At 43.2% G+C, this 26,451-nt stretch overlaps 1 protein-coding gene and 1 long non-coding RNA gene across 7 annotated transcripts in view; one reads left to right on the top strand and one right to left on the bottom strand.

The window, feature by feature from the left end:
* Positions 1 to 2,761, bottom strand: part of LOC143804573 (uncharacterized) — a 71,393-nt gene extending 68,632 nt beyond the window's left edge. The window contains exon 1 of the long non-coding RNA XR_013221057.1: positions 2,722 to 2,761. This is a non-coding gene — a long non-coding RNA (uncharacterized LOC143804573). The remainder of the gene's footprint in view (positions 1 to 2,721) is intronic.
* Positions 1 to 24,941, top strand: part of RIN2 (Ras and Rab interactor 2) — a 199,257-nt gene extending 174,316 nt beyond the window's left edge. For 5 of the 6 annotated variants that reach the window (XM_077282808.1, XM_077282805.1, XM_077282807.1 and 2 more), the window contains 5 exons: positions 5,103 to 6,200; positions 17,426 to 17,731; positions 19,955 to 20,086; positions 22,889 to 23,052; positions 23,262 to 24,940. In XM_077282808.1, coding sequence (XP_077138923.1) covers positions 5,103 to 6,200; positions 17,426 to 17,731; positions 19,955 to 20,086; positions 22,889 to 23,052; positions 23,262 to 23,594 — 2,033 coding nt within the window. In that variant the 3' untranslated portion in view covers positions 23,595 to 24,940. Of the gene's footprint in view, positions 1 to 5,102; positions 6,201 to 17,425; positions 17,732 to 19,954; positions 20,087 to 22,888; positions 23,053 to 23,261 lie in introns of all 6 variants that reach the window. The other variant, XM_077282804.1, reaches the window with a different exon arrangement.
* The last annotated feature ends 1,510 nt before the right edge of the window (positions 24,942 to 26,451 follow it).

Below are 26,451 nucleotides of genomic sequence, written 5' to 3'. Positions count from 1 at the left end.
GCCTAATGATGAAAAATATAATCACCTGTGTGTAATCAAGTCTCCGTATAAATGCACCTGCTCTGTGATAGTCTCAGGGTTCTGTTTGAAGCACAGAGAGCAGCACGAATACCAAGGAACACAACAGGCAGGTCCGTGATACTGTTGTGGAGAAGTTTAAAGCCAGATTTGGATACAAAGTGATTTCCAAAACTTTAAACATCCCAAGGAGAACTGTGCAAGCGATCATGTTGAAATGGAAGGAGTATCGTACCACTGCAAATCTACCAAGACCCGGCCGTCCCTCTAAAGTTTAATCTCAAACTAGGAGAAGACTGATCAGAGATGCAGCCAATGGACCCATGATCACTCTGGATGAACTGCAGAGATCTACAGCTGAGGTGGGATAGTCTGTCAATAGGACAACAATCAGCCGTACACTGCACAAATCTGGCGTTTATGGAAGAGTGGCAAGAAGAAAGCCATTTTTCAAAGATATCCATAAAAAGTGTTGTTTAAAGTTTGCAACAAGCCACCTGGGAGACACACCAAACATGTGGAAGAAGGTGCTCTGGTCAGATGAAACCAAAATCAAACTTTTTGGCAACAATGCCAAACTATATGTTTGGTGTAAAGGCAACACAGCTCATCACCCTGAACACACCATCCCCACTGTCAAACATGGTGGTGGTAGCATCATGGTTTGGGCCTGCTTTTCTTCAGCAGGGACAGGGAAGATGGTTAAAATTGATGGGAAGATGGATGGAGTGAAATTCAGGACCATTCTTGAAGAAAACCTGTTGGGAGTCTGCAAAAGACCTGAAACTGGGATGGAGGTTTGTCTTCCAACAGGACAATGATCCCAAACATAAAGCAAAATCTACAATGGAATGGTTCACAAATAAATGTATCCAGGTGTTAGAATGGCCAAGTCGAAGTCCAGACCTCAATCCAATCGAGAATCTGTGGAAAGAGCTGAAAACTGCTGTTCACAAATGATCTCCATCAAACCTCACTGAGCTTGAGCTGTTTGCCAAGGAAGAATGGGCAAGAATTTCAGTCTCTCAATGTACAAAACTGATAGAGGCATACCCCAAGCGACTTGCAGCTGTAATCGCAGCAAAAGGTGGCGCAACAAAGTATTAAGTTAAAGGGGCCGAATAATATTGCACGCCCCACTTTTCAGTTTTTGAATTTCCACAAAAATTTAAAATAACCAATAAATTTCGTTCAACTTCACAATTGTGTTCCACTTGTTGATTCTTCACAAAAAAATTACATTTGGTATCTTTATGTTTGAAGCATGATATGTGGGAAAAGGTTGAAAAGTTCCAGGGGGCCGAATACTTTCGCATGGCACTGTACACACGTAGACCCATTCAAATGAATGGGTCAGTGCACATGTGAGTGTGTTTCCACAAACCGTATGTCCATGGGCAAAACACTCTGACATGTCAGTTTTTTATTAGCAATACAGGATGATACGTGGATTACATCTGTATGTCATGTATTGGCGCCTGGGAAAAAGCGGTACTGTTCACACTGTTACCGGGTGCTGAAGACAGCTCGGATCATTGTCGCTTGGTCTCCCTGCGATAAGCACGACCATGCAACAGTGATGGGAGTTGTATTCAGCACCAGCTGTGTACAGGTGTGTAAAATAAATAAGGCGTGGGTTCCCGCATAATTTTCATAACCAGCAGAGGGAAAGCCCACAACTGTGGGTTTATTTTAATAATCTGAGAAAGGAGACAATATCCCAAAAGGTTCCCAGGCTAATAATATCTCACAGCTGTTCACTTAGCCTTTACTGATTGGTTTAGGGGGACCCTAGAAAAAAAATGATCTAAGGTCCCCCTATAAATTCTAACCAGCAAAGGATAAACAGACAGCTGTGGGCTGATATTAATAGCCTGAGAAGGGGCCATCGATATTGGCCCCCCTTTCATGCTAAGGACATCAGCCCTTAGCCACCCCAGATAACTGAAAGTATTAGCTGCTGTTGCACACATAGTCTGCTGAGCATGTAATATTTTGGAGACGACCGTCTAGGAGAGACTAGATCCTACGTGGTGATGACTGTCAGTTGGAATGACGCTGCCTGGTGTTGTAGAGAGGCAGCATAAGGGGGCGCTAGCGGGATCGCAGGGAGAGGGAGGAATGAGGCACGCAGTGCACACAGGACCTGAACTAGGCAGATCACGTGATAACTGCAGGGACGATGGGGGCAGAGCTACCGCGTGAGAACGGAGGGTCTACCAAAAAAAAGCAGGACACGGAGTACTAAGACAGAGACGTAGTCAAAGGACAAGCCAAGGGTCGGGAGCCAGACAGGAGCGAGGTACCAAGGGGCAAAACAGCAGATTAGTCAGAGACAAGCCAAGGGGTCAGAAAGCCAGTACAGACAGAGAAGTACCAAGCAGAAAACGGGCAGTAGTTGGGACAACCTGGGTCATACACAGCAAGGCACACACGCACAACGATTACAGAGGAATAACCTGGGTCAGCTATCTCAAACCGAGTAGACTAAAGAATAACCGACTCAGAACCCAGGAACTACCAGCATTAATTAGCCGCCCCAGAACCAGAGAGAGGCGGACTAATTTAACCTAGACTTGACCAGGAAGGAGCCAGAACCAGCCCATCCAGAATCATGTTATCAGTTTTAATTATAAGAAAGTGTAAAAAAACATCTGTCTCAAAGAAGTCCGATGCACAGTTTATAGTTTTCAATGTCTCTACCTTTACGTCCAGGAATGGGTAGCCCAAGTTTTCTTTCTCACTTCGATGCCGGCTTTCTTCTAGTTGGTTTGTTGGTGATAATATATTCTGAGAGTTTAACTGAAAAAAACCCAAGGGAATTTCCCATGTACGTCAATGAAAAATTGTGTTTATTAAGATTTTTTCAACAATGACTTTCATTGTAAATAAGGTGTGACACGATGTGTGCCTCCAAGACATGAAGTCACATCACTTTACCTGCAAAGCTAAAGTCACTGGTACTATCTGAATATCTAGGATCGCTCTAGGTTATAGTGAAATGATGAAATAGTACATACTACTAGTGCAGAAAAGTCACTTAGTTGCATGACTACACATGTGTTAAAATGATGAAATAAAATGTTATTACATGTAAAATATATAGGAATCTCCATAATGGTATGTCTATAATACCTGGATCACGTGTATTATGGATTGTTTGTTAATTTTTGTGACTGACCCAATGACAGGTCTTGATACTGCACAATGTGACCCATATACAAGTCCTTATACTGCATATGTGACCCATCTACAGGTCCTGATACTGCACAATGTGACCCATCTACAGGTCCTGATACTACACAATGTGACCCATCTACAGGTCCTGATACTGCATAATGTGACGCATCTACAGGTCCCGATACTACACAATGTGACCCATCTACAGGTCTTGATACTGCACAATGTGACCCATCTACAGGTCTTGATACTGCACAATGTGACCTTCTAAAGGTCCTGATACTGCACAGTGTGACCCAATAACAAGTCTTGATACTACATAATGTGACGCATCTACAGGTCCTGATACTGCACAATGTGACGCATCTACAGGCCCTGAAACTGCACAATGTGATGCATCTAAAGGTCCTGATACTGCACAATGTGACGCATCTACAGGTCCTGATACTGCACAATGTGGCCCATCTACAGGTCCTGATACTGCACAATGTGACGCATCTACAGGTCCTGATATTACACAATGTGGCCCATCTACAGGTCCTGATACTGCACAATGTGATGCATCTAAAGGTCCTGATACTACACAATGTGACGCATCTACAGGTCCTGATACTGCACAATGTGACCCATCTACAGGTCCTGATACTGCACAATGTGACCCATCTAAAGGTCCTGATACTGCACAATGTGACGCATCTACAGGTCCTGATACTGCACAATGTGACGCATCTACAGGTCCTGATACTACACAATGTGACGCATCTAAAGGTCCTGATACTGCACAATGTGACCCATCTACAGGTCCTGATATTACACAATGTGACCCATCTACAGGTCCTGATACTGCACAATGTGACCCATCTACAGGTCTTGATACTGCACAATGTGACGCATCTAAAGGTCCTGATACTGCACAATGTGACGCATCTACAGGTCCTGATACTACACAATGTGACGCATCTAAAGGTCCTGATACTGCACAATGTGACCCATCTACAGGTCCTGATATTACACAATGTGACCCATCTACAGGTCCTGATACTGCACAATGTGGCCCATCTACAGGTCCTGATACTGCACAATGTGACCCATCTACAGGTCCTGATACTACACAATGTGACGCATCTAAAGGTCCTGATACTGCATAATGTGACGCATCTAAAGGTCCTGATACTGCACAATGTGGCCCATCTACAGGTCCTGATACTACACAATAGGTCCTGAAATTAGATAATGTCACCACCTGAAAGTCCTGATACTAAATAATATAATCCAGTGACAGATCCTGATACTACATAGTATGAATGTCTGCTCTTCCCTTCTCTGTGAGTTTGTAGTGTGAAATATTGAAAAAACAGCAAAAAGGCAGAGATGCTTACCTGTCTAGGCCTCCAAACAAAGGCACAACCTACCAAACTAATGGAGAGGGTGGCTGCCTGGCACATTACTGCACATAAATGACTTGCATGTGGCGCTGTTCCATTAGTTTGGTAGGTTGTGAGTGGTTGCCTCATCGGTAATTCTGCATCTATGTTGCCGCCATCTTAACCACATGGGTCCACTGCAATCCTGATAGTGCATTTGTTTGGAGGCCTAGGCAGGTAAGCATCTCTGCCTTTTTGCTGTTTTTCTGAATTTTTCAGAGGATCTCTGAATCCTCTTTTTGTGCTATTGCTGTTTAGGAGTGTGAAATATTGCCATAATGACTAATCCGCACTGACTGACTTTCCGATGTTGTTGTGCCACCCTGATGATCGTGTGTCATCTGTAATAGATTAGATTAATTTTCTTGTAAACTTGTGAAAGTTATGGATTCTACTAATTTAGTACCAGATACATATTTGTGCACATGTTCCTTTCACACAATGATTGTTGTTTTGTGATTCTTTTTTTTTTCTTTTAAGACTTTTGGAAATCTTCTGCAAACATCAGACCAAAATATCCTCCACCTTCTCCCAAGCCTCTCCCCCAAGGCAGTGTCAAGAGGCAGTCACATCATCTACCTCTTATAAATGGAGTGCATTCTCTCCGCACCAGAACGCCCTCAGAACTGGAATGTAGCCAGACCAACGGAGCTCTGTGTTTCATTAATCCTCTCTTCTTAAAAGTGCACAGCCAAGACTCCGAGGGAAGCTTGAAGAGGGACAGCACAAGAACCCTAGAAGCAAATGGCCTAGAGAGGGCGAGATCCCCACCTCCCAGGCCCCCACCCCCTACTATTAACAGTCGTCGCACAAACTTTCAGCTGTCCAGAGCTGTACAGTCAGAGCCAAGCATGCCAGAAACACTTATTAATACAAGGCACGGGAACTTGGACTCTTCTAAAACTGCTGCTCCTGTCCCCCCTCCTCGCTTGAAGAGACAGGCTACCATTAACAGGTGGCAAAACAACGACCAGACCCCATCACTTAATAGCTCCTGTACATCTTCTTTTGACTCTCAACCTGAAGAATCACCACCCCAGAAACCAATGCAGAACATGAATGTGAACCAGATCAGCAATTCCCCTATGCAGGGCACCTTACGCATCCAGCGCCTGAGTGATATGAGCATCTCTACATCATCATCGGACTCTTATGAGTATGACCGCATGGTGCCCGCATTTTATGAAGGTGACAGCTTGGAGGATTGTGAAGAAGAAAGTGATCAGGAGAGCATCGCGCCACCAGTAAAGTCCAAAAATAAAAGGGGTACGTCTCTGGGAATCTCCAAAATTGTGAAAAGTCACCTGCGCAAAATGAGCGGAGTTTTCAGTTCCTTGGTGACACCAGAGAAGAAGATGATTAAGAAGATAGTTGCCATGTCTCGGGACAAGTGTACGTATTTTGGGTGTCTCGTACAGGATTACATCAGTTTTCTGCAGGAGAATAAGGACTGCCACGTCTCCAGCACAGATATGCTGCACACCATACGACAATTTATGACACAAGTTAAGAACTACTTGGCCCAGAGCTCAGAACTGGACCCTCCAATTGAATCCCTGATTCCAGAGGATCAAATCGGTAAGAAACATCAGTTATTTCATGATAAAACACAATGCCTGTATTGCATAAGAACCCGTATTGTGGCCATGTTCTGGCACCAATTACTCACTCCTGCAATTTCTTCATATATGTTAGGACTGAGGCTCAAGGATCCATATCAGATGCGGTGAATTCAATCAATGTGTCACACAATGTGTAGCCTAGATGATACGTCCCAAATTCTACATGCATGCTAGGAGATGTTCCTTCAGATGTTTTTGTTTATCCGTTAAATGCTCAGCATAAGTAATATGGACGTGGGGCCGAGGGTGGGGGGTGAGAACATGAAAGGGATTCGGTAACAAAAACCACTTGCAGCATGTCTAATGCATCTGTCTTGGGAGTTTTATCAATAGCTTCCTTGTGTCAGTCACAAGTGATGTGTTTCACAGATATTCAAGGTCTTATACCCACAACTTGTATATGGAATCCTAGATATATATATTCTAATGTAATAGAGATCTGCAATTCAGAGGTTAATGTCTGCCAGGACCAGCACCCCTTGGCTGCACTTAGGAATTTCTTCTGCTTAGCTCTTCCCCTTTTTCCTCGGCTGGTGCCAGGGAGGTTTCTTGCCAAGCTACTCACTGCTTTCAATTCACATATTCAAGTGCAAATGAAAACTGAGAAAATAACCTTCCCAGGCTTGGCACCAGCAATACTAATTAGATTATTATTTTGCTGGTCTCCGCTTGTCTTCATATGACTTAACTCTTTCTATGCCAGATTTAGTGCTTCTGCAAAACATAACCCTACTCCAGAAGGATTGTGTGCCGTGCTACATACCCATAACGTGCCAAGGATCCCCCCACCATAACTTAAGAGATGGGAGTAATCCGGTGGATACCATTGGCGCCCCCCGATCTAGTGTGTTATTTACCTTTTATATGGGGTAGTTGATGTGTCATTTACAATGTTGGTATCATTTTATATCATAAGCAGGGACGGAACTATATAATAGGTGCAGGATCTGTCACAAGGCCCCTGTATTATAGGGAGGTCCGAAAGGTCCTTTGGCCCATATGAAAAGACTATTACTGTTAAAAGACCTCCGTTGGTTTGGGGCCCTATTGGAGATTTTGCATTTGGGGCCCACAAGCTTCAGGTTACTCCACTGATTATAAGGAAGGAATCAGAAAATGAAATGTGCTAATAACTATGGATGTATTACTAAGCAAGAGCCAATGTCCTGTTCAACATGAGCAGAAAGGAACGATAGGATCGGCCTTGAAGTTATAGATATGATTTCATTTATGCATCACTAGCAAAGTTTCAGGATCAAAATTTTTTTTCTGTAGCTCAGGGTTATTGTCTATGATGTGTGATGATACATTTTGTTCTTGTATACTTCTGAAATGTTTTGTTGGTAGCAGAGGGATTCTCATAGAACATCATAGGAATGGCTGGAAAGAAAATTACACAAATAGGGTCGACGTAAATAAAAAATAGCAGATTAGGCTAACATGATCCATAGAATTTATGCTTTTTGGAATGTTTTTCACGTGCTGCGGATCCACATTTCGACGCGTTTCGAAGAATACACTTCTGCCTGATCATGTATGGTTTTTCCTGAGGAAGAAGTGTATTATACTTCAAAACGTGTCAAATAAAACCGCATGTCTAATAAATTTCTGGCAATTGACATTTTCAATAATCAGCAGTGAGAAATAACTCCACAAATTTCCTTTGTCTTCACATACGAAATTGTGGCATTTTGTAATATTTCGATGTGCCATCCAAAGATCCTACTTGTTTGGATGAACCATTTTACAAATGCTAATGCTGCTTGAAATGAATGGGGGGGCCCAAACATCCATTGTTCAAACACTGCCTCTGATCGGCGGTACAAACAGTACCGCCGGTCAGAGAACTGCGGTTCCCACACTGTCATCGCGTGAGCCAGCAGCTGTGACCAGCTATAAAAAGTTCACCTCCGGTCACAGAGGCACCGGCTGATGAGAGAGTACTACTTCCATCAACCTATGGCCGGCAGTTGCTGCAGTGACTTCACCGCAGTTAAGCGTGAAAAATTTCTTACAGTGAACTCACTGAGTTCAGCACTGCACCACATGAAACTTTTTCTCATGGTGCTAGCGGTGATCTCATTGAGGTCACCGCAGTTCATCGGCCCAACTCACAGTGAAGTGAGCTGGGAATGCAGCTTCAGTGACCCGCAGTAAGCTCAATGACATCACCACTGCATGTTTGCACCATCACGGTTGAAAAGCAATTATAGCAAACATGGATTATGGAGTGGGACATTATGTCGGACAGGTGAGGGATATTGTTGTTTTTTATTTTTGTTTATTTACAGGAGACCAGGGCTTTAATGGAATGGGCGTTAGATGAGTATTTTTATTGTTTATTATTTTCAGGTTTTTTTTACTGGAGACGATGGCTTCAATGGAATGGGTATAACTGTGCTTGTTATTTTTAAAAATATTTGCAAAATAGTATGTATTTTTATTTCAAATAAAGAACTTTATTCTGGGTGTTTTTACTGATAGTATGACTATGGGGTTAGTAATGGATAGGCGTCTTGTAGATGCCTCTCCATTACTAACTGCTGGGCTTGATGTCACCTGAAAATATAAATGTGACCCAACCCAACAAATATGAACCCTGCTTGCCACCGCCAGAATAGATGTGCCTTTTATGGGTCGGTTGCGGGCTGCTATTTTTGGGCTGGGAGAAAGGCTATATCCATGGCCCCTTACCAGCTTGGGAATACCATCCCCCAGCTATCTGCTTTAGCTAGGCTGGTTGTCAAAAAATGGGGTGGCCCCACACCGTTTTTTTAATTACTTATTTAAATAATTAAAAAAAAACAGCGTAGGGACCCTTTTATTCTTGATAACCAGCCCACAGCTGTCAGTTTTGCCATGCTGGTTATCAAAAATAGAAAGACCCCAACATCATTTTTTTTTAAATTATTTATTTATAGTGCAAGCGCCAGCAGATGAATACTCCCATCAGCCGCGCCTGCTCTCGCTGTTATTTGCAGCAGCAGGCGTAGGCTGATAGGAGTAGTACTCTCTCATCAGCTGACGCCTCTGTGACCGACTGGAGGTAATCTTTTTACTGCCGGTTACAGCTGCTGGCACTCTGACCAGCGGTAATGACCTTACCGCTGATCAGAGCCGTCGATGTTTCTCACGCTGTGATGCAGATGACAGCATGGGAAACACCCAATGTTCGGAGTGCCGAACCCAAACGTTAGGTGTTTGGCACAGATGCCGAACTTTACCGTTTGTGTTCACCCATCACTATCCATAACAGATGTTCTATATGTGACTGTACTTGTAATGGGTGTGTTCCAAGTCATAAATAGATATAAATCTCTTGAACTAAAATTAACACTCCACCTTTTGAATTATATTAATTAGTAGAGGATTGGGAAATAAGAATCTTAGCATATTACTATTGCCCTTTACCGGTAGGAGTGATCAGGTACAAACTCTAAAGGGGTTTTCTCAAGATGAGTCTTCAGTAACGCACCACCTCCGGCTTCCTGCTTGCGCTTCTGAAGATTGACCCTTCAGACTGGCGTCATAGGAGCGCTGCTGTTTCGAACTCTCCCAGGAAGCTTTTCCTATCCAGCATGGAGGCAGCACAGGAGGACTGAATCTGTTCGGATCCAGCGGTCTGGCCAGTTTCAGAGCGGTGCGAGCAGGATATAGAGCATAAAGCGTGCTCCTTTCCTAGGTTACCAACCAGCCTGTGACTGCAGAGGTGGCCGGAAACCTAAGGAACAATCTGTACGCTATAACGTTAGAAAGCCTTCCATTTTTGCAAAATGGGGTAAATTTGCAAAGTTGCTTGTTTTTACAAAAACTTATCAGTTTTATTCACTTATTAACTTGAGACAACTACTTTAAAGCCGAAGGAAATTGTAAATTCTGTCACCTTGATAGTTGCCCTATTTACAGTAGTCTGTATTCTGTTTGAGTGCTGATAACATAGATTAATACATTGTGCTACATACATATTGTGTCTGTATAGAGATGGAACTCTATGTAGTAAAACTCATGGATGACATAATATTTTCTGGGAATTGCTAAAATTACCAACTGTGTTTACTTAGTGTCGGAACCTTTCCCTGAGAGAGTCAATGCTTTCCTAACCATTGTCAACAAAACATATTTATTACGTGAGTCTCAGCTGAACTGTTGCCTAATCTATCCACCCACGAGTCCTAGAAACCAGACCGGTTTTCATGTCCTGGGGCCACAGCACACTAAGCATGAGACGTCCTCCATTGTAGTATATAAGTTATTGCATTGTGACTACTGTTTTTTCCGCTGGTGACTCTTCTTCGTAATATATTTTTGGTGTATAAGCGTCTACAGTATAGAATACTATATAAAGCAACATGATGTACAATGTATGGATGCCACATGTGTAGTACCCTCCTCTTTGGCAGCTGGAGATACTATGGATGTCCCAGTACTACTAAAGCTGGTCGTACACATTAAATCAATAAGGCCGGACCTGATGATTTTTGCCACTACCAGACAACAATCTAATACATACAAGGGACTTCAAACCCCCGTAGAATTGTTTGGGATAGAGAAGAATCGAGCAGTTTGATTTTAACATGTCCGATCCATTGTTCTACAGATCAGTTGCCGCCAGAGATGTTTGGCAGCAGCATACTCTCCCTTCCCACTGATTGCTGAGCATGCATGTCTATGGAGTCGGGAAAGAAAGCTATTAGGCAACGAGTGTTTGGCCAAATTATATGTAATCATCGTGGTCAGTCTGACCACTGGTGTTACTGTGTGGGTCTGCCACTGGCCCAGGATTATGTCATGAGAACTTAGCACTGCAGACAGGATTTTGTATTAGGACGCTATCAGTGTGTACGGCCCAGTGCTATCTGTCACTGTGGTAAAGTCTTCTGGTACAGAGTGTACAGTCCTATTAGTTCATATGTTGTGTTACTTCCCATCAGCCCATATAATCCAATATTAAGTATAGCCAGGAGTGAAATCCAATGTTTGCTTTTGTGCTGAAACCTGCTGAGCATCATCTGTGTGTCTGCATTACAAAGCGGCATTGCTCAATCATCCAGACAGAAACTTGTGACTAAAGCTTGAAACTCATGTGGTTTTGGCAGCAGAATAGCTTAATAGGAAGCCATTGTGCTAGTCAGCATTACAGGAGCTGCATGTGACTACATAATACCTTGTAGTTACTATTTATAACCTGAGACCCTTAGTTGTCCTCCTAAAGTATTGCAGGTGAGGTAATCAGATTCCAGGAAAGTTCTTGTGTGGTTAGGGTTACATGAAAACTGCGGTATCAGAGATCTTCAGTGCTGAAGCTGCATGTAGCTGTTTACATTGTATATGGCCAAATATGTGGCTTTCCAATTAATCAAGCTCTACAGAGGTTGAGGTGGCCATACACATTAGTTAGCTGTTGGCCAAATACGTGGCTATCAATATAATCTCTACAGAGGTTGAGGTGGCCATACACATGAATTAGCTGTTGGCCAAATACGTAGCTATTGATATAATCTCTACAGAGGTTGAGGTGGCCAAACACATGAGTTAGCTGTTGGCCAAATACCTGGCTATCGATATAATCTCTACAGAGGTTGAGGTGTCCATACACATGTTAGTTGTTGGCCAAGTACGTGGCAATTGATATAATCTCTACAGAGGTTGAGGTGGCCATACACATGGCCAAATACGTGGCTATCCATATAATCTCTACAGAGTTTGAGGTGTCCATACACATGAATTAGCTTTTGGCCAAAAACCTAGCTATTGATATAATCTCTACAGAGGTTGAGGTGGCCATACACATGAGTTAGCTGTTGGCCAAATACCTGGCTATCGATATAATCTCTACAGAGGTTGAGGTGGCCATACACATGAGTTAGCTGTTGGCCAAATACGTAGCTATTGATATAATCTCTACAGAGGTTGAGGTGGCCAAACACATGAGTTAGCTGTTGGCCAAATACCTGGCTATCGATATAATCTCTACAGAGGTTGAGGTGTCCATACACATGTTAGTTGTTGGCCAAGTACGTGGCAATTGATATAATCTCTACAGAGGTTGAGGTGGCCATACACATGAATTAGCTTTTGGCCAAAAACCTAGCTATTGATATAATCTCTACAGAGGTTGAGGTGGCCATACACATGAGTTAGCTGTTGGCCAAATACCTGGCTATCGATATAATCTCTACAGAGGTTGAGGTGGCCATACACATGAGTTAGCTGTTGGCCAAATACGTGGCTATCGATATAATCTCTACAGACATTGAGGTGACCATACACATGAGTTAGCTGTTGGCCAAATACGTAGCTATTGATATAATCTCTACAGAGGTTGAGGTGGCCAAACACATGAGTTAGCTGTTGGCCAAATACCTGGCTATCGATATAATCTCTACAGAGGTTGAGGTGTCCATACACATGTTAGTTGTTGGCCAAATACGTGGCTATCCATATAATCTCTACAGAGTTTGAGGTGTCCATACACATGAATTAGCTTTTGGCCAAAAACCTAGCTATTGATATAATCTCTACAGAGGTTGAGGTGGCCATACACATGAGTTAGCTGTTGGCCAAATACCTGGCTATCGATATAATCTCTACAGACATTGAGGTGACCATACACATGAGTTAGCTGTTGGCCAAATACGTGGCTATCGATATAATCTCTACAGAGGTTGAGGTGTCCATACACGTGGCCAAATATGTGGCTATCCATATAATCTCTACAGAGGTAAAGGTGGCCATACACTCGTTAGTTGTTGGGCAAATACTTGGCTATCGATATAATCTCTACAGAGGTTGAGGTGGCTATACACATGAGTAAGCTGTTGGCCAATGCTCGTTTCGCAGGCTGCTTCTACCCCATAAACAGGAACGCTAGTCACCTCTGGAAGTAACTTAACTCCCCTGAATACAAAAAGGATCGGTAGTTGATGTTCCAACATGCTGGATGCTTCTCTATCCCAACAGCATCTGTCAGAGAAGCCAGGAGGCCCATAGACATCAGCTAATCTGCTGCCTAAATTGGCAGGTTAGCCGGCTTATATATAATGTATATCAGGAACCATGTTCATCTTTTAGATCTATGTCCCTGATAATCTGCTCACACTAATGTAAGATTTACCTACATATCCGAGCAATGATATCTAGAATAGATCAATTTTCAAACAGATCCTAATAAATCCCGAAGGATCCCATTGACAAATGATGGAGCCTGTCAGGTTTCCAACCTGGTTTGGGTATATTTGTGAGCAGGAATACTGTCGCACACTCTCCTATTCTTGCCTTCGGTCATACCAGAACCCTTGAAGGAAAGAGCATGGACAGTATCTTTGTAGTTCATCTTGTCTTGTGCATTGTAAACCCTGATTCCGGGTTGGAATAAATAAGTCACAATGGCCAGCATAATTTATGACATTGTAGAACAATAGTGAAAAGACAGACGATTTCTGCGCAGTGTATTTAATGCTAATGCTGCTCCATAAAAGATCTCCGTGTTCGGTGATATCATTGTTATTCAGTTGCTGTGGAAGATATTGTAATTCCTCCTTGTGTATAACATACCGAGAGGGAGTAGGCACTGGGCCTGAATGTTACTGGGTGTGATAAATATACATGTCCTCTTCTGAAAGGATGGGAACATAACTAATAAATAAATCTAATATTCAGACACCAGTCGTCTACTATGTCCTAACCCTCCCATACACTTAGTAATGCTGTCCACAGCATTCCTCACCACCTACACATACAAGACCGGTGCGGCCAAGTGTGCCTGTCTTCTGAATATGGAAAAGGGAATCGGCTGTTGCCAGACATCTCTGGTGGCCACTGATCTCCCGGGAACAATAGGGTCAGACATGTTGGAATCTAACATGCCACTAACCAAGAAATTGGCACATAGTAGTATAAAACACGGAGACACTGTCTTAATAAAGCTGTAAAAATTACTCAACGCTTGTGCTAAATCCATTGTTGGCCCCAACACCATATTACTTACTTACACCTTTGTGCTTTATCAGCTTTATTGTCTGTTAATTCAGTGCCATCATTTGAAGAAAGGGTAAATAATTCATCTCTAGCAGATATTCGCACTGTTTCCTTTATAACGGGCACTAAGACATTGAGTCGCAACCAATTTAAACCATTTAGCTGAACAAGCAATTACATGCCGAACCGCAGCGTGTAAATCGGACGCGCATTTCTCAGGCCGGCTCATTAGTATAACTGATTGATTGGATGCGGTCACTTATCACCAGCAGTTCTTGGGAAATCAGAACAGTCCACATTGTAATTCTGAGTGTATTTTCGGAATAATCCTAGCTGAGTAGTGCACGCGTCACCAGGAATGCAGAGATAGAGCGTTTCCTTCTGTATTGCTTATCTGTTAGTGCCACAGAGCATTGCTAAAGGCCCCGTCTCACATAGCGAGATCGCTAGCGAGATCGCTGCTGAGTCACAAGTTTTGTGACGCAACAGCGACCTCAGTAGCGATCTCGCTATGTTTGACACGTACCAGCGATCAGGCCCCTGCTGTGAGATCGCTGGTCGTGTCGGAATGGCCTGGACCTTTTTTTGGTCGTTGAGGTCCCGCTGACATCGCTGAATCGGTGTGTGTGACACGGATTCAGCGATGTCTTCACTGGTAACCAGGGTAAACATCGGGTTACTAAGCGCAGGGCCGCGCTTAGTAACCCGATGTTTACCCTGGTTACCATCGTAAATGTAAAAAAAAAAAAACAGTACATACTCACATAACGGTGTCCGTCAGGTCCCTTGCCGTCCGCTTCCCGCACTGACTGACTGCCGGCCGTAAAGTGAAAGCAGATCACAGCGGTGACGTCACCGCTCTGCTGTTAAGGGCCGGCGCTCAGTCAGTGCAGGAAGCGGACGGCGGGGGACGCGAAGGTGAGTATGTAGTGTTTGTTATTTTACACTGGTAACCAGGGTAAACATCGGGTTACTAAGCACGGCCCTGCGCTTAGCAACCCGATGTTTACCCTGGTTACCCGGGGACCTCGGCATCGTTGGTCGCTGGAGAGCGGTCTGTGTGACAGCTCCCCAGCGACCACACAGCGACTAAACAGCGACGCTGCAGCGATCAGCATCGTTGTCTGTATCGCTGCAGCGTCGCTATGTGTGACGGGGCCTTTAGTCTCAGGACCTATTCATAGTGCCGTCTTTAAATGAGCCGGGCACACGATCTGGGGGTCATCTCAATGCAACTCAGTGGGGGTCAAGACTATTAACAATGTTTGTATGATAGGGTCTGTCAAATAGAAGTTACATTACGGCTTGTTATCATGCATTTATGGTATGTAATCATTGTCTAAAGCCACAAATGAGTCACCTGTAATGTTGAGACAGCTGTGGCTCAGTGGTTAAATGTTGCCAATGGTGTCTCAGTGGTTGTGTTGACAGTCGCGGCTCAATGGTTAAATGTTGACAGTGTCGGCTAAGTGGTTAGCAATGTTGCCTTGTAGCACACTATTTAATAACAATTAGAAAAGTCGATGTCTGTAAACGGTATATTACTGCAAGGGGTTGTCGTAGAAGGCTTCCCCTCAGGACCCTATAAGCCAGAGTGGACATCCAGCTACAAGCCATGTAAGGCGGTTAGTGATGAGCGAACGTGCTTGGATAAGGCGTTATCCGACCATACTCAGGTGCTCCCAGCGTCTACGGTGTGTTGGAATAATATGTTCGAGTCCCCGCAGCTGCATGTCTAATAAACAGGCCATCCCTGCATGTATGGTGGCTGTCTAACAGCCGTGAGACATGCATCCGCGGGGACTCGAACATGTTGGTTGCTGCAGGATAAAGGAGGAAGGAGACTTTTTTTGGGGGGGTGTTGGGTTTCAAACTGTACTGCAATGGATGTTCATATGTATTTTTTTCTTCTTTGCCTGGTTCCCTTTTTCATTTTTTTTTAAATTCAACATTTAAAAAAAAATATGAAAAAAACCCTATTTTACAGGCCTCTGAACTGAAGTCTTCAAGGTTATATTGTTTGTATCTTGCCAGCACATAAATTGCTTCATTCACAAATCCAAAACAAGATGATGATAGAAATATGTTTGCAGTTACTCAACTAGTTATGTGAATCATGTCTACCAAAAAGCTGAAAATTGGGGTTCAGGGGAGACCACACTGTTTAATCAATGGCATCAAATGCTGGCTTATGTCCATAAATAAAAATAATCCACAAGAAGGCCGGCTAGTAGTACTCCCGATGGCCGGTAGTACTCCCAATGGCCGGTAGTACTGCTGATGGCCGGTATTACTCCCTATGGCCGGTAGTACTGCTGATGGCCGGTAGTACTCCCGATGGCCGGTAGTACTGCTGATGGCTGGTATTACTCCCGATGGCCGGTATTACTCCCAATGGCTGGTAGTACTGCTGATGGCCGGTAGTACTCCCGATGGCTGGTAGTACTGCTGATGGCTGGTATTACTCCCGATGGCCGGTATTACTCCCGATGGCTGGTAGTACTGCTGATGGCCGGTAGTACTCCCGATGGCCGGTAGTACTGCTGATGGCTGGTATTACTCCCGATGGCCGGTATTACTCCCGATGGCTGGTAGTACTGCTGATGGCCGGTAGTACTCCCGATGGCCGGTAGTACTGCTGATGGCCGGTATTACTCCCGATGGCTGGTAGTACTGCTGATGGCCGGTAGTACTGCTGATGGCCGGTAGTACTCCCGATGGCTGGTAGTACTGCTGATGGCCGGTAGTACTGCTGATGGCCGGTAGTACTCCCGATGGCCGGTATTACTCCCGATGGCCGGTATTACTCCCGATAGCCGATATGACAGCTGTACTAGCATTCCCTCTGGAGTGTTAATATTGGAAGCATGCCATGTTGTTAGATGATGTAAGGGAGGGTTGCGTTACCAGATTTAGCTATTTAGGACACTTTCTGTGGAGAGTAGAATATCATGCAGATACAGAGCTGGTTTGGCTGCTGGACATGTGCAAAGGTGGAAGAGAAATGTTTTTGACATTGTATCTTGCAAAAGTGATGATAGAGATAGATATAGATATAGATAAATAGATATAGATAAATGTCGTGATGTCATCAGTGTCTTGAATATTGGTAATTCCCATAGGCTCCTTTGATTCTGTATATTCAGTTTTGATTTTGCCTCTGTTTCTCTCATTATCATTGATCAGCTTCAATTACTTTTTCAGATGCCGTCCTGGAGAAAGCCATGCACAAATGTATCTTAAAGCCCCTTAAAGGCCATATAGAAAACATGCTGAAGAACTTCCGCACAGTAGATGGATCCTGGAGCCAGCTGAAGGAAAACCTTTTGCTTGTTAGGAAGAGGACTCCTCAGGAACTTGGGGTTTTGACCCCTACGCCAGAGGCGGTAGATGTGGAAAAGATCAGATTCAAGTTCTCTACCATGCAGAAAATGTATTCTCCAGAGAAGAAAGTGATGCTGTTACTGAGAGTCTGCAAGCTCATTTACACGTGTATGGAGAATAACTCAGGTACAGATCTCCCTCACTGGATCCTATTTCCCGTTAGTAGGGTTGATAAGTAAAACAGGCGCAAGAAGGAAATTCCTCAGACATTAATATTTCCTTGCTTCCCTTATGGCTGATGGCCTGATCTGGTCGTCCCCAGGCAGAGTTAATCAGCTGATCTGCTGAGGACGGCATGTTTTATTAGAAATATTCTTCTGTACTGGGGATGATGCACTCGGCAGAGTCTGTCGCCACACTGACTCCACGGTAAGGCTATAGAGCCTCAACCATACTATATCCAATGGGGCACACCATGTATGAAATCAGACACAGACAGGTGTACAGTTCGGCCCCATCACCTCTATGGGCACTGTCATATGGCTGCCCAGAACTTGGAGGTTGTTGAGGTGCCATAATAAGGACGTGTGGGTGAGGCCCCAGGTCCAACCTAAAGTCAGAAAGGGTTAAATTAACTTTGCAGCACTGGATCACATTACTATAATAGAGGTGCTAGTAGTAACATTTTTTCAGGAAGAACTAGTTAGAAGGCACTAATAAATATAAATATTGTGTATATACCGTATATACTCGAGTATAAGCCGACCCAAGTATAAGCTGAGACCCCTAATTTTGCCACAAAAAATGTTAGTGAGTATCAATATTGAAGCAGGAGCCCCATATAATGCTCCATACAAAATACACCCCATGTAATGCTCCATAAAGTTCATGATGGGCCCCAAAAGATGCTCCATAAAGGTTAATGATGACCCCATAAGATGCTCCCTACAAAATATGCCCCATGTAATGCTGCACAAAGGTTAATAATGGCCCCACGTGATGCTCCATATTAAAATATGCCCCGTATAATGCTGCATAAAAGGTTAATTATGGCCCCATAAGATGCTCCATACAAAAATATGCCTCATATAATGCTCCATAAAGGTTAATGATGGCCCCATAAGATGCTCCCTACAAAATATGCCCCATGTAATGCTGCACAAAGGTTAATAATGGCCCCACGTGATGCTCCATATTAAAATATGCCCCGTATAATGCTGCATAAAAGGTTAATTATGGCCCCATAAGATGCTCCATAGAATAATATGCCCCATTTAATGCTGCATAAAAGGTTAATGATGGCCCCATAAGATGCTCCATAAAATAATATAACCCCATATGCTGCTCCATAAAGGTTGATGATGGGCCCCATATGATGCTCCATAGAATAATATGCCCCATATGCTGTTCCATAAAGGTTGATGGCCCCATAAGATGCTCTATAGAATAATATGCCCCATATGCTGCTCCATAAAGGTTGATGGCCCCATAAGAAGATTCATAGAATAATATGCCCCGTATACTGCTGCTGCTGCTGCAATTTAAAAAAAAATAAAATGACATACTCACCTCTCGTCGCTGGGGGAGAGGCGTCGGGGTCCTGAGCAGGTGGGGACACCGGCGCGCTATGGGGGGCCAGGTGCGGGAGTCGCCACTGGTTCAGGACACCGGCACTTGCGATATTCACCTGTCCCCGTTCTACCGCCGCGCGCCGCTGTGTCTTCCGGGTCTCTGCAGTGACTCTTCAGGCAGAGAGCGCACACTAAACACGTCATTGCGCCCTCTGACCTGAACGTCACAGCCAGAGGACGCGGAAGACGGAGCCCGACGGTGGAACGGGGACAGGTGAATGTCGCATGGCTCACCCTCACCCTTTATATTCACCCTCCCGGCGCAGTCTCTGCAAGTCCCTGCTTCTCCGATGGTCTCCGGCAGCTTGTTCCTGTGTTCTGTGATCACATGGTACAGCTCATTAAAGTAATGAATATGCGCTATGGGAGTGGAGTCGCATCCATATTCATTACTTCAATGAGCGGTACCACGTGACCGCTGAACACAGGAACAAGCTGCCTGCGCCGAGACCATCTGAGAAGCAGGGACGTGCAGAGACCGCGCCGGGAGCAGGTGAGTATTATTACACAGCTGCCGCTCCCCCTCCCCTGTCGACCCCGTGGGACAATGACTTAAGTATAAGCCGAGAGGGGCACTTTCAGCCTAAAAAAAAATGGGCTGAAAATCTCGACTTATACTCGAGTGTATACGGTGTGTGTGTGTGTGTATATATATATATATATATATATATATATATATATATATATATATATACTTTGGTAAAACTATAGATCCTACTCCTGTGCCATTGTCTTCGCTTCTATAAGTAGTAATCCTTGGTTTCTGTGTCCCTGGCAGGGAGGATGTATGGCGCAGATGACTTTTTGCCAGTACTGACTTACGTCATCGCTCACTGCGACATGGTCGAAATTGACACTGAAATTGAATATATGATGGAGCTGCTGGACCCAACTCTGCTACACGGAGAAGGTAAAGTACGGCTGTTCTGTAAGGGTGGACAAAGAATAATCGTGACTGTAATAATAATAACCATATATTAAAAAAGGAATGTGTTATCAGAAAACGACCTACTGTATAAAGAGTAGCTAAACTTTTTGTATATATATATATATATATATATATATATATATATATATATATATATATATATATAATTACTTCCAATTCAATGCATTCGTCGATTTGGTTATTTTTCCTGGTCAAATTATTTATGAATTATTCTTCCTTGCATAGCGCCATCTTATTCCATAGCACTTTACAGATATCGTCATCGCTGTCCCCATTGGGGCTCACAATTAGTGACGCGCGAACGTGATCGGATAAGGTGTTATCTGGGCATGCTCAGGTGTTATCCGAGTGACTCTGGCGTGCTCGAAAAATATATTCGTCTTACAGTTGTTTGACAGCCACAACACATGCAGGGATAGCCTAACAAACCTTTAAAAGGTATCCATGTATTTCTCCTGAGGTCATTTCTGCATGGGGAAAGAATGGAGTCATGCAGAAGTCTCTGTGTGATATCTGGTACTTTATAAAGAGTGAAGTCACTTTACATCCAAATGCCGTGTAATGTGTAAATGAAATTTAAGAATGTGGTTTAGTTATAGTCATAATAATATATCATGTTATTATTGGTCTCCACCAGTTTCCGGCAGAGGAATAATGTGCTGCACCAGTTTTTCCTCTGCCAGTGATACTTTTTGTACAGCATGGTTTTTCCATTGCAGAATTCCGATGTCATTATGGTCAGGTCCTAGTAACTTGTTCCATGCTGCGGAGTAGTTGTATGTCTGAGATAACCCGATGGGCTCCTCCTGCTTCCTGGACGCGTCTAATCAAAGCCATAGCAAAAAGAGTCCCTGCCATGGGGAAAGTGACATTAGGCACAAGTATAGATCAAGAAACCTATAGCTCGTCAGAACAAGAAAGATATGGAATAAAACAGCCACAGCTTTTCTTATGAATATGGCACGTGTGATAAAAACTGTCCTTTCCACCAGTGATAAACTATTGGCAAAAAGACACTTTTTTATTAATGTGTCCCAATAGGCCGGTGCTGTGTTGTCTTCTCCTACTAGATTTACAGACGCTTTTTCAGAATTTTACCATTTATGGCCTATCCTAGTATCTGGGCTGAGATAACATGGTGATGTGACATGGTGATTTCCACACCTACGAGCTCGGTGACAGCAATGCAGCAGTAAGGCTACGTTCACATTTGCGTTGTGCGCCGCAGCGTCGGCGCCGCAACGCACAACGCAAACAAAAACGCAGCAAAACGCATGCACAACGCTGCGTTTTGCGCCGCATGCGTCTTTTTTTGATTGATTTTGGACGCAGCAAAAATGCAACTTGCTGCGTCCTCTGCGCCCGGACGCGGGCGCCGCAGGGACGCATGCGGCGCAAAACGCAAGTGCGACGCATGTCCATGCGCCCCCATGTTAAATATAGGGGCGCATGACGCATGCGGCGACGCTGCGGCGCCGACCGCAAATGTGAACGTAGCCTAATGTAGAAAGCAGGCAGTGCTGCTTATTAGTAGGACCAGTTTTGCTGACCCCACCTATGATCTCATGGAATATTAAAGGTGAATTATTTCCACATACATACATACATACATCACCTGCTTTGGGTACAACAGGACAGGATGGTTTCATCCCATACTGCTCTGCACTTCAGAAAAGAAAGGGGGTGTCCAGTTTGGGAAACCCATTTTCAGGGGCACTTGTTAGGGAGTTGAAATAGAAGGATCTGAAGTTTTCTACGCTGAAGTGGAGAGTTGTGACCAAGAGTGTCTCGTAGGGTTCATTCACATATCAGTTTTTCTCATATTGGCACTATGCGTGTTTTTTCACAGACATCACTCATACCCATGATAGTCTATGGCGTAGTTCAGGGGTCTGACTTTTTCATCAGTCCGAGCGGCCATACAAAATCATGGAGACTTGTCTAATATTGATCCGATTGTTGAGTCAAACTCGCCAATGCAAGTCTATGGATCCATGAAAAAATCCAACAGCACTTGGATGACATCCATGTGATGTCTGGTTTTCACCAGCTGTCTGATATGAGAATATTGGGAAACCTCCATCAATTTTTTTCTTTTTATCTGAGAAAAATTGATGAACTCTGACCAATCTCTGTTGGTAAAATCCGACACACTGACCAAATTCTGTTGGTAAAATCCAACACACTGATCAAACTCTGTTGGTAAAATCCGACACACTGACCAAACTCTGTTGGTAAAATCCAACACACTGACCAAACTCTGTTGGTAAAATCCAACACACTGACCAAACTCTGTTGGTAAAATCCAACACACTGACCAAACTCTGATGACACTCTGATCAAAAACACTTATGAAACTTGGATTGTTTTTTGAAAACAAGAAAAATCACTGACATGTGAATGAGTCCTTAATCCGGAGGACCAGACTTGCCTTATATTATTTGATAGAAAATGTGTAATGCTTGTCCTTGTGGTGACGCTGCAGTGAAATAAAAAATTTGCCTTCCAGTTTTCCCACCGATTGCAGCAGATCACTGGAGATCTCACCACATTATCTCAAAGGACTTTTATTACAAGTTGGGACCAGGAAACCCCTAGAAACAGGGGAGCAGAAAAAGTTGTAAAGTCTTATCTAAGAAGGCTTGTGTAAATAAGAGCTCATTATGAGTTTGTAACATACATAGTGTGACATTCTTTTACAAGCTGACAATGTGGCTGTGAATTTACATCTCTAACGTGACTTCTGTATCAATTTGCTTCTAGGAGGCTACTACCTGACAAGTGCGTATGGAGCTCTATCCCTGATAAAGAATTTCCAGGAGGAACAAGCAGCACGATTACTAAATTCTGAGACCAGAGATACATTAAAACAATGGCACAAGAGGAGGACTGCAAATAGGACCATTCCAACCATTGACGACTTTCAGGTATGACCCTGGCAGACCATGTCCTTTATGTATCTTAACAATAAACCAATGATAACTTTGTAGAATTTCAGAGAGGGCTGACATATCCACCACCATGTCATAAATGCCCATCACTCCTCATAGTAATTGTTTTTAGAAGAATGATTCCAAATTAAGTTATTATGAGTGTGATTTCTTGTAATTGTCATTATCCATGTGCTGTTTTACAGAACTACCTGAGGGTGGCCCTGCAGGAGGTGGACAGCGGATGTACTGGGAAGACGCTTATTGTTAAGCCCTATACCACCACCGAAGACCTGTGCCAGATGTGTGCCCTGAGGTTTAACGTAAAGGATCCAGAAAATTACGGCCTGTTCCTTTATATTGAAGACACCTGGCAGCAGCTGAGCGAGGACACCTACCCCCAGAAAATCAAAGCCGAGCTGCACAGTCGACCCAACCTCCAAGTCTTTCATTTTGTGTACAAGCGCATCAATAACGATCTCCAAGGGATCATCAGCTATGACAATGATGAAGACGATGACGATGATGCCGATTTTTAGAAGCTGTATGTCAGTTCCACGACGGTTAGATTTGCACTCGGTTGGGCCTATAGAGGGGGACTCTAGCTCTGTTGGGCGTTGTCTGCTGCTGAACACTTAAGCAGTGTATTCTAGTAGCCGAAATGTGGTCACGTGAAGATCTCGATGGAAGTAGATTTTCAATATTCAAGTATCCTGGACCGAGTATGTCACTGGGCTTTGACAAAGGCTTGGAGTGTTGGACTTGTTGAGCGCCGGGCAATATTCAAGACCTTAGTGAATGGTCTCTCTGCATCTGTGATGTTGCCGTAGTCTATGGAATGACGGAAGCATTGTGCCTGTATATATTTCCATTTTTATTAAACGGGTTTTTTTTACAGTCCTGGAGAAAAGCGAATAGAAAGAGGATGGTCTTGTTCAAAAGAATTAGTTGGCACTGAAATTTGGGTTTGTCCATTAAATACACACAACAACTCCTCTCATACATGTAAATGTCCCGAGGAACAAGGCCGTGTCCTCAGCTGTACTGTTATTTTGTAATATAATATCGCAGTGGAGTCTTTTGTATGATGTATATATTTTCTATGACAGTGACTCCTTATTTTATAAGCAGCTATTATAGTGTGCGTGACTTACTTTAACTTCTATTTTCCAACGTAGACGTCAATAAGAACTAGTAAATTGGATCACGTGCATCACTGGTGATGTCACTAGGCAGTACTAGTTATTAAGGTTTATACAGACACTTCCAATCCCATGTAAGCCTCTCTGGTTACAGCTCCGACTGGGAGATAAGATGGCGAAACGCTCATCGGCATCCACTTTAGTACCAATGGCACATTATTCAAAGCCAAGAGGATTTCTCATACCACTATTACATGGAAGCAATCATAATGTCTGTAGACGGTTAATCTAAATCTGAAATATTTTAATATTCTTATCTGACACATCACACATACTTCTTAGTGTCATATTTCAATAAACGGTGAATATAATGTATATACGAAAATGGTGACCGGTAGAGGTAGGATGGCGGTGCCCTAAAAACACCAAAATAGTGAGCGGCATGGGGCCATCTCCATGAACTCCTTAAATGTTTCTAAAAAGAGCTTGTGCTTGGGATGTTCTTAATATGCTATGAAAGCTACTTGTTCATGTGTCCATTGTATCTATAGGTGTCTGTTCACCTGACTGAGGCCAAAAGTGTCCAAATGGCCTCTGTTTAGTCCATATATATGGCATGTCTGTATACCTTTCTTTTACTGTACCGAACACCACAGCATACTGTGCTATTACAGAGGCGTAATGTAGATCATGCAATATAAGTTCATATATATATATATATATATATATATATATATATATATATATATATATGTATATATATATATATATATATATATATATATATATGTATATATATTAGGAACCTATGGGAGACCATATTCCCCATAATGAGTTGTGCCCAATATGGTTAAATGAACAGCCGCTCATGGAAGGAAACGTTTTTACATTTCATTACTTTTTAAGCGCCATTGGTATTGGGGGACAGTTGGCAAGTAGGTGTCACATCTACTAAAACAGATGGGCTTCTGGAATCCCTTCCCATGGTACTAGATTATATAGATATATATATATATATTCTTAAGAACAATCAGTTGTGTTGCCATTGCTTAAAATCAATGGGTATAATATGATGTCAGTATCACGTTAGGTGTAAGAGTCACTGCTACACTGTGTTATGGACGGCGCATCCCCTGACGAAGCACATACATGCCCTGCGAAACCCTCAGCCCTGCACCAGGCATAACAGGATGTATATGTGTTTTACTTGTAGTGTTCTTTTCAGACACCGGCATAAAAACTGTATTATTGTACAACAGCCCAACACGACTTTAATGTGGAGTAAGATTTATACAGTTCTCACTAAAATGAGTATAACATTGCTGGAAGTATCTCATTGTCACCAGCGGTGGTGTGACTACACTGTTAGATGCAGCGCATCACAGTATGATTACTAGCTTAATATAAAATATAAAAAAAAAAGTTCTATAGTTTTTCATTTTAGATATATTCCTTAGAAATTCATATGACAGTTTCAGGAAAACTGTGTATTTTAGGTCTAAGCGCTAATGTGCATGTGTAGTTAACATTTAATATATTAGAACATGTTATCTCTTGCTGGCTCTAGAGCATCACATCTATATGTTGTAATGGGTATATAACACGAGCCGTCATGGGCAGTGGTCCCTTTATTAAGGTGTATGAAGGGTTTCATGTACGTGAGTTTTGCATCTTCCTTGTGTCTCGGCTGCCAGTAGGAGTCTGTTACAGATTGCGGCCCGTCTGCTGCCGGGAAGATATTCCAGAGGGATTACGTGCAAGTGAAATACGACTGGTAAATGAAGTGATGGTTGTGTATGAGCTGATTTGGCGGAAGTCAGAGGTATCGCTCCAATAGCTCATTATGAAGAAGACTAACTTACTAAAATAAGTGTTAATGCAATGTTTCTCATTTATCCTAATATACTCATGGGGTGTTGATCAGGTGAAAGCGGACAATCCAGTTTTAAGACAGTAAATCATCTCAGCTGTGAACTGAATATGTATTATTGGTGTCGTACCAGTAATACCATGCTTTGGCCTTCCCACAGTAAGCTATTCCCTTCCATACCCTTCACTTTTGCGGCAGCATCACAGGCCATTAAATATAAGTAAAGCTGCCAGGTGGTAGGTTGCATTTCCTCAGTTTGTCTCCAAAGCTCCAGATCTTTCAACCCCTCGGTTTTATGAGATTGTAAAAAAAAAAAAGAAAAGATTGGCCTTAATCCAGCTATCGACCGAACGATGCTTCAGACGATCATTCGGCCGACAGTCA

The sequence above is a fragment of the Ranitomeya variabilis genome, chromosome 2 (genome assembly GCF_051348905.1).
Source record: "Ranitomeya variabilis isolate aRanVar5 chromosome 2, aRanVar5.hap1, whole genome shotgun sequence".
NCBI classification, from domain to species: domain Eukaryota; kingdom Metazoa; phylum Chordata; class Amphibia; order Anura; family Dendrobatidae; genus Ranitomeya; species Ranitomeya variabilis.
This window is presented reverse-complemented; position numbering and strand designations above follow the sequence as displayed.